The 8,738-nt window shown below is 36.0% G+C and overlaps 1 protein-coding gene across 1 annotated transcript; it reads right to left on the bottom strand.

The window, feature by feature from the left end:
- Positions 1-417: 417 nt before the first annotated feature.
- Positions 418-5,458, bottom strand: LOC104609114 (putative disease resistance RPP13-like protein 1). The gene is made up of 2 exons (XM_010275340.3): positions 1,534-5,458; positions 418-1,229 (listed from the first exon to the last, which is right to left on the bottom strand). The coding sequence occupies exon 1, from the start codon at positions 5,294-5,296 to the stop codon at positions 2,363-2,365; it is 2,934 nt and encodes a 977-aa protein (XP_010273642.1). The 5' UTR covers positions 5,297-5,458; the 3' UTR covers positions 418-1,229; positions 1,534-2,362.
- Between the last annotated feature and the right edge of the window lie 3,280 nt (positions 5,459-8,738).

The raw sequence follows: 8,738 nt of genomic DNA, 5'->3' as shown, positions 1-8,738 counted from the left end.
AAGTGAAAAAAAAGAAGAAAATCTGAATATGGGCATTTTTATAATTTTATCCTCACTGTAGCATTAATTTTAACAGAGTTGGACTCAAATGTATATTTCTAAAAATTTAAGGTACAAAAATGTCACACTTGAAGAAAAGGTTAGGTTTGTAAGTGTCATTACCCACAAAGCAAAGGATACCTATCTCTAATTTAACAAAAAAAAAATAATAAACTCGTGAAGAAACCAAAAAGGGAAAATCTATGATGTGGAAAAGATATGGTATGGAAAGAGTTTTAACTAATCAAAATTCACTCAAAATTTTGATAAATAACACTTGATTCGCTATCACGTTTATGATTCCAGTTGATTGGTCAGACGATTTTCCAATATCATGTCTTTTCCATATCATAGTCAATATATAGTAACAAAACACAATCCATTTAACTTCTATATTTTGCTTTCTCAAAAATACAAAAAGACAGAAAAGAAAACAGACAATCAGAATTACGAAGGCAAAAAGGACAACTTAATTGCGGCTTTGGTGCCGGTCGAAGAGACTCCCATGTTTTTGGATCACTGCCGAAGTTTTTGAAGAGAGGATAACAGGATTCATTTCAATCCAAAAGAGGGAATGTACATGAGAGGATTTACAAGAAATCACTTCCCATCCCTCGTTTCGCTAGGCTGGTGGTGCTGATGCTATCACAAGCTTGCAGAGATGTGGGCATCTAACGCTTGAAAAATGCTGAACGGTCTAATCAGAAAATAAATGAATTATGGTCCTGCAAAGATTGCCACCCATCATATTGTTATCAAAATCCATGTTTTTGTATCCAGCCTCAAGAGTTCGAAACATGCCTTCCGTAATTACCAGAAATGTAAACCTAAACCTTATGGATAGATCCTTTTTAATTTGTTAGGCCAACACTCTTGGGAAGGATTTTCCTCTTCTTCTCACCACATCCGCTGATTCTGGAGATTGGAAAGAAGATACAACAAACCAGAAGAAAATGTTCATCTGAGCAATACCAATAGCATAATTTTATTAGACAAAAACTAGTCAAGAAATTAAAAACGTAGTGACAACCATTTACAGAAAGAAGAGTTGAAAATTTTTAAAAGAATAGAAATGAGATACAAGAAGTTTTTAAAGCTAGGAGAAATATAAAATTGATCTACATTCAGTCTTTACAGAGATCATTTTGGAAAATGTTCAACCCAGATATCCATATTGATCTTTCTCCTTGCTGCATATACAAGAACCAAACAATATAAAATAAATGTGATGCTGAAAATAATTTGATTACCATAAAAAAGATTTTTCTAATGCAATTTTCTCTTCATCTCAAAAGAGGAAAAAGATTCAGCCTTTACAGAAAAAAAAAATAGAATGTTCTATTGAAGAAGGCAAAATAATATATGGTGCAGACTGCGGAGAACAATATATTTTACTTGACAAATTTTCAGTGTGAAATAATTGGAAAGGAAAGAAAGACAATAAGAAAAAAAATAAACGAAGTTACAGAGAATTCAGAAGATCACGAACCATACCGTCAGTTGCTTCAATGTTATCATCGGGACTCCCCTGTTCTGCAACAACTATCAAGTTCAGAAGTTGACACTGCGAAGCCCCATCTTGCATTTAGCAACTGTGACCAAGACAATAAAGGGTTCTTTTTAAGAAGGCTCTGATATAGAAGACCGCCGGCGCCGATGTTGTCACATGATTGCAAAGAGGTCGACGGCAAATGTGTGAGTATCCCTTTTGATTTGATATGAGGTGCTTGAATCATTGAATAAGCTAACCAGTGAACCATGATCCCTACGAAACTGACTACTTCTGCTTGACAACAAATTGGCTGATCTTTTCTTCATTATTGCACCGAAGAGAGAAAGGAAACTCTCTCCTAGCAGAAGCAACTGCTATTTACATTGGCTTCACAAACTTGTAGCAATCACTAGAAAACTGATCTCAGAAAATCTTTATAGATGGGATGTGAGCTATCTTGGGCCAATCTCTCCCTACATTCTTTTCGCACGATTCTTGTAGAAGAGGAGAGTTAGAGATAAACAAAAACTTAATTTGGGAGGGGATTCCCCCTTCCGGCAAGGAAGCAAGCCTGGGAACACGGTGAATTACAAGTTTTGTAAGAGAAGTGAGTCCACTGAGCCACATGGGTGGTAGGAATTCTAGACTCTGAAAATTGATGAGCTCTAGATGTGTAAGACTTGTAGGCAGCTGCCATTCCTCCTCCTCTGGTAAGGACTTGAGACCAGAACAATTGCTAATAATCAATGATTGAAGAGAAGTAAGTTTGTGTAGACCAACACTCTTGGGCAGTATTTCGTTCCTTGTCTCACCACATCCACTGATCTCTAGTTATTTTAGCTTGTTAGTAGGCAACCCCTCATTTGGAAAGGTCATCAAGCGGGGACATTTATAGATCTTCAAGTAATAAAGAGAAGTGAAGTTGTACATTTGTTCAGGTAGGGATTCAAGTTCCTCACATACTGCTATTTCTAAGCTTTCCAAAGAAGGGAAGGGAGTGAGCGCTGCCAATGCTCTAAGCTTGGGGCACTTGTATATACTAAGCCTATTTAAATTAGGAAGCTGTTGTCCTTGGGCAAATGCTGATGAGGATGAAATTTGAGGGCTTGTAAAAATTGTTGTCAATTCCTTGCAATTCATTATGCTTAAGGTTTTCAAAGCAGGATACCGGTAGAAAGGGAGCCCCTTGAGCTTGGGACAGGAGGAAATATTGAAAAACTGAAGGCAGGGGAATAACACTTCTTTATCTTTCACCTGGTGGATTTCTATTCCTCCTCCTGAGCACCATTCTCCTTCACAGATGTCCATTCCACTTATTCTGAGAAAGCGTAATTTTCTAAGAGGAGGAAGGAAGTTGCATCTACATCTGTCCAGTTCTAATTTCCATAAATTGGACATCTCTGCCATCCAATTAGGGAATCTTTCACCATAATACCCCTTGATAGTGAGTTCCCTTAACTTCATATTTGCTGGTTTGATACACTCTATTATTTTCTCAGCCATAGATCTCTCTCCCATTCCCCTGAAAACATTATCCCATACTAATGTTAACATCTGGGGATCTTGATAGTTCTTGAAATTAACATCATCTTTATTGACATTTACAACAACATTCTCTAATCCTGAAATGATAATGTTTTCTGCCCTGATGCACCTGCAACGCAACTTCAATTCTTCAACTCCGTTCTTTCTTCCATTTCCAGGTGCAACTCTGTATCTATAGGTATTGATTTTGACAATTTGAATGTCAACAAGTTGATTGTCAAGGCTGCTGCTGATGTTTTCAGGCAATTCCTTAATATAATCCAAGCCCTCAAGTAGCAATATTTGTAAATGGTAGAGGCTACAAACTGATTGAGGTAACCTTCCAATTTTAGTGTAGGAGAGGTCCAAGAACCTTAGCAGTTTTAAGTTACCAATTGAATCTGGCAACTTTTTGATAGAAAGATTGCGCAAGCACAACACACGCAAGAATCTCCATGTTTCAAATAAAATGTCAAGCTTTTCTAGTAAGTGTGGGATCCTCACAATAGATTTCCCTGATGATACTTCTAACTTCTCCACACTCGACAGTCCACCTAGCAGAAATGTGCGTGAACTCTTAACTTTGTACAAGGCATCAAATAATTTTTCATGCTTATAATACTTGCTTTCAGAAAATATTGACAAATGACGAGCCTTCATAAGATTAGGAATATTCCACAACTTATCATCATTCTCATCATGTGGTTCTTCTATTCTAAAACATACATCCTTGGAAATAAATTGTGCTAAATCGTGAATCATGTCATGCATCACAAACGTCAGTTTTTCATTGAAGTATGATCTCTCATGAAATTGATGAAAAAATGACCTGAAACATAGCTCATCAAAATACTCCCTTCCTATGTCTTCCATTTGTCTATTTCGCATAGGATGTATAAATCCTTCCCCCATCCACAACAAAACCAATTCCTCCTTTTTAAACAGGTAGTCTTTGGGGAAGATAGAACAATAAGCAAAACACCGCTTTAGATGCGGTGGGAGATGTAGATAGCTCAACCTCAGGGCTGGCATTATACCATCTTTATCCAATTCCCATATTTCACTCGTCAAAACATATTCCCACTCCCCCTCTTCAATTTTAGAATGCAAGAGGCCTCCAAGTGACTTTACTGCAAGAGGCACACCTTTGCATTTGTTTACAATTTTCTTCCCGATTTCTTTTAGATTTGGATGTGCATTCAAGGTGATATCATTTAGAAACGCAGACTTCCTAAATATTGACCAACAAAACTCATTTTCCAAGCCATTGAGACGGTGAACAGGAAGAGTACCCATGATTGATGAAACTCTTTCACTTCGTGTTGTTACTATAATTCTACTTCCTTTTTCCCCATTTGTGAAAGGAACTCGTAAGATATCCCAGGCATGCGGGTCTTCGTTCCAAACATCATCCAGAACAATTAAAAATCTTTTCTTATTCAGTGTGTCCTTAAGTAGACATTGGAGTGGATCAAGGTCGCTGAGTGACACTGCATCCCTAGTAGCAGATTCAAGAATAGCCTTTGTTATCTTGACAGTATCAACTTCTTCAGACACACAAACCCACGCTCTGAGCTTAAAATGTTTCTCTACGTTCTCATCATTGAATATAGACTGAGCAAGCGTAGTTTTACCTAGCCCACCCATACCAACTATGGGAAGCACTTCAAAATTCTTTTCATTATCAATACCATCCACCATCAACAGCCTAGCAATTATCTTAGCTTTATCAGTCTCTCGACCATAAAAGCAAGATTCGTCCAAAAGGGAGCTTGTTCGTGGCCTTCTTACCATTTCGTTAATCATCCTCCCTTCTACGTGGACCACTTTCAGACCTAATATGGTCATTATATTTTTAAGTTTCTCCAGCCTTTCGTTGATATTCTTTACCCCAGATTCTATTTGATGTTTGATTTCAGAGGGGATGGAGAAACATACCTGGTATTGTTCGACATAGATTGCATACTCATCCAATATGTCTTCAGTATCATAAACCAGATGGTTGAGTTCATTTAACCATTTCTTCAGTGCCTCCTTTTTCCTCTGTTGTGTCTTCTTGTTTATCTGTTGTTCGGCATCCACCAGCACAGTCTCGATCATCAGCAACGTTTCCTCTAGTTTTTCGAGATCTGCATCAATTCCCCAATTGGGTGAGGAATCTTTAATAATTGGGCTATCCAATTTGTCGAACAGCACTTTAAAAGAAGCTGATAGAATTGGTTCTCCCTGTTCAGCAGCCATGATCTTGTTTCGAACTCTAATAAAAGGAAATAAGCGACTCAAGGAAAAAGCAGAGATTATTTTGCAAGTGAAGCTCCAATAGATCAAAGCTTCAGTTGATGATACAAGTTAATAATGCGGTCCCCTTACCTCCTTCCACATCAGGAAGGAGAAAAAGTGGCTCTCTTATCTTTTAATTTGTATGAGAGCCACCAGTTTTTCCTTACCCTTTTTATCCTGTAAGGCTGTTACATATTAACCTTGTTCTTCGGTAATATACTCCAAGGTGGGTCACCATCCATGTAACTTCACAAGCTAGATATTTTGCAGTTAGAAATTGTTGGCCGTGTGAATTAGAGAAAAGGTTGTACTACCAAAGCAATTAGCAAATTAGTAACAAATAAAGTAAGGTGTTTGGAGTATTTCTTTTTGTAATTTCTACTTGCGTTTTGTATTTCTATTTTTAGATGTATAAATTGGACCATGCTAGGCCGGCATGGCAGGGCATGGCCTCTATGTAGCCCGTCTTTCTCTCCTTTAGTATATTTTGGGGTGTCAACCCGGTACAGTTCATGGTCTAAGTCTACACGGGCCTGTGCCATGCTACAGGCCGAGCTGGTTCGTGAGCCAAGCCTTTCGTCAGGCTAAGTCATAGATTGGTCCAAGTCATGTTTTTTTTTTTAATTTTAAAAAAAATAATGAAATTTTAATATAAATTAAAAAATATATCCAAAAAATTAAAAGGATCTTAAAATTTTATTTTATATGAATTTTGATATATACAATTGTTTGTATATGCAATAAAAATATGAAATAATATAATAAAATTGAAAAATAAAATTATGTATATTAATATATTATATAATATAATATATACATACATATTATACATATATGGGTCATGCTGAGATGTGTCGGCATGTGGAACGCGGGTTACAAGGCCCACTCGGTCATGACATGGCATGCTAGCCCATGGACCTGAAACTCTAGGCCTAACACGGCCTGCAATCTGTTGTGTCAGGCTGTGGGCGGCACAACCCGATTTACACCTCTATGCCTTTGGTATGTACAAGTGATAAAAGTTAAATCTAAGCATTCGTTTGGTTCATAGCTAGTCAGAATGAAATCAAAATCCCTTGGAATTGGAATCGGAATTGAAATAAAGTAGAATGGGATTTCATTCCTAAGGTAGGGGGAGGAAGTGGCCATTCCCTCAAAAAGGTCAATGCCATTCCAACAGGAATGAGAATGGAATTCTAATTCCACCCAACCAAACACTTGGAGTTAGAATCAGAATTTCAAACCCCTATTCCTGTAAACCAAATGGGCCCTAAATATCATATATAAAATACTTATATCTACAAGTACATATTATGTGCTTTACTGCTTTTGTTGTATAAAACATAATAGCAATATAAGATAATTCAACACAGGTCCTTTTTTACCTAGCAACAATGGAAAACATCCATTGTCAAATTGCAATCCAAACCTCTTATCCACAACCACAAGAGGATGCTATAGCTGTACATTGGGAACATCTCCCCATGAATAGTAACATGCACTACAAGAAATTTGGTCTAAGCCTGCAGTTGCTGGCTTAGGCCTTAAGACCTTCGGTTTTGATCTAAGGTGACGGTCTTCAGTCTGCCCCCTAAAGCTTTGTCGGCTTAGATGCAAAAGACCGCTGCCTTAGGTGGCCGATTCAAATTGCTCATAGCATTAAACAAGCGGCAGTTTAGACCGCTGGCTTAGATACCAAAAGACCGCCACCTTAGATTTCTGTCAAACTCCCTTGTGTTCTTAGGTGGCAGTCCGAACCGCCGGCTTATATATTAGATGACCGTCGCCTTATGTGTTATTTGTGGCTAAACCGGTGGTTTCATGACCGCCGGCTTAGATTTTTTTTTTCATTTTTTAATTATACTAGGGTAATTCTAACATTTTTAGGTCATGTTGATAGCTAAGGCGGCAGACATGACCGTCAACATATACTATTTTTTTTCAAAAAAAAATGCATATACCCACTAAATTGCAACATTTTTGTGGTACCATTTTTTATTGATTTAGCATTTTCATACATGTTTAATATAAGAAAACCATTTGATAAAATTCAATTTAAAATGAAATCTATTAATTCAAAGATTATATATTAAAATATCCAAAAGATATTGTTCAAATACCATATCCAGTTGACATATAAATACTACAAGAACTTAAAAAAATTAATCAAATTCTCTAATAATGTAGCACATCTTCCAATGCAAATCCACTTAACATATTGGTTGAACCTGCAAATCAAAACATATAAACATTAGAATTATATTCAAGTATTTTAACTATAAAGATGGGAATAGTAACTAAAATCTACATGGGCTGAATTCTAAGCAATTAATTGGAATATCAATAGTAGTTCAAAATATTCTATGGCATCCATAAGGGAATACTAGCATTGCATCACTTATAATTGGAATTCGAGCAGGAACCGTAAAACATGGTTTTAAATTTGAGTAGTTCAAAACATAATTTGGTATAGGAACTGTAAAAGATTTAAAAAAAAAAAAGAAAAAAAAAAAGAAAAAGACAAAAAATTCTAGTAAAACAACATGAGAAGGTTATGATTTTACTTATTTTCGATCTATTTTTGATATGCACACTTCTAGAACCCTTGAAGCTAATAAAGACATCAAATCATTCAATTGAATAGAACCCAAGAAATTGAATTGAAGGGCCTTCTTACAAAGCAACCTTGTTTACTTCATTTTACATTCACCCAACAATGATAAAAGCATTCAAAGACAAGCTAATATTGTTTCATGGTTTAACTTAGCAACTACTTGTTAGATTTCAGAACTTCCTGAAGCACTCCTTCATTACCTAGCATTAATGATGGTCCAACTGGATTAAATTAAACAGACATCCATGAATATGTATTGCAGTATATATGAATATCGAGGAATAGTTGGATAAACAATAATATAACCTATCCCAGCCCAACTCAACAAGGCCTGCTCCAATTATATGAGATTGGCTGCATGAATGTTCCATTCTATCAAGGACTATATCCTTAATTGCCATATGCTTGAAATTAAGTTGAAAATAAATTATTTAGGCCTAATTCCAATTATTTAGGCTTGGGACTGAAAATGAAAGACAAGCTCAATATTATTAGAATGAATTTACTAAATTATCATATACTACATAGTCATGCCAATTGTCAAGTTTTGACTCCTTATATTTAGGCCACAAGTTGCATGGAATTATGTTAATATTTATCTATTACACTAAAAATAGTGTTGATGCTCAAGCAAATTTGAAACAAACTGTTAAAGATAGTTAAAATGTTTAAAATGTCAGCTTTAATTACTTCGTTAGATAGGTTAAATCTTTTCATTTCAATTTTTTTGGAAAAGTAGCAATAAAGTACTCTCACTTTTTTTGATATATAAAGTACTCCCTCTTTTCT

The sequence above is a fragment of the Nelumbo nucifera genome, chromosome 8 (genome assembly GCF_055504915.1).
Source record: "Nelumbo nucifera cultivar China Antique chromosome 8, China Antique-T2T, whole genome shotgun sequence".
NCBI lineage: Eukaryota > Viridiplantae > Streptophyta > Magnoliopsida > Proteales > Nelumbonaceae > Nelumbo > Nelumbo nucifera.
Note: the sequence above shows the minus strand (reverse complement) of the source record. Positions and strands in the feature narration are given on the sequence as shown.

Excerpts from the sequence above, each read along its gene's own strand:
- LOC104609114 (XM_010275340.3), bottom strand. The coding sequence starts at position 5,296 with ATGGCTGCTGAACAGGGAGAACCAATTCTATCAGCTTCTTTTAAAGTG.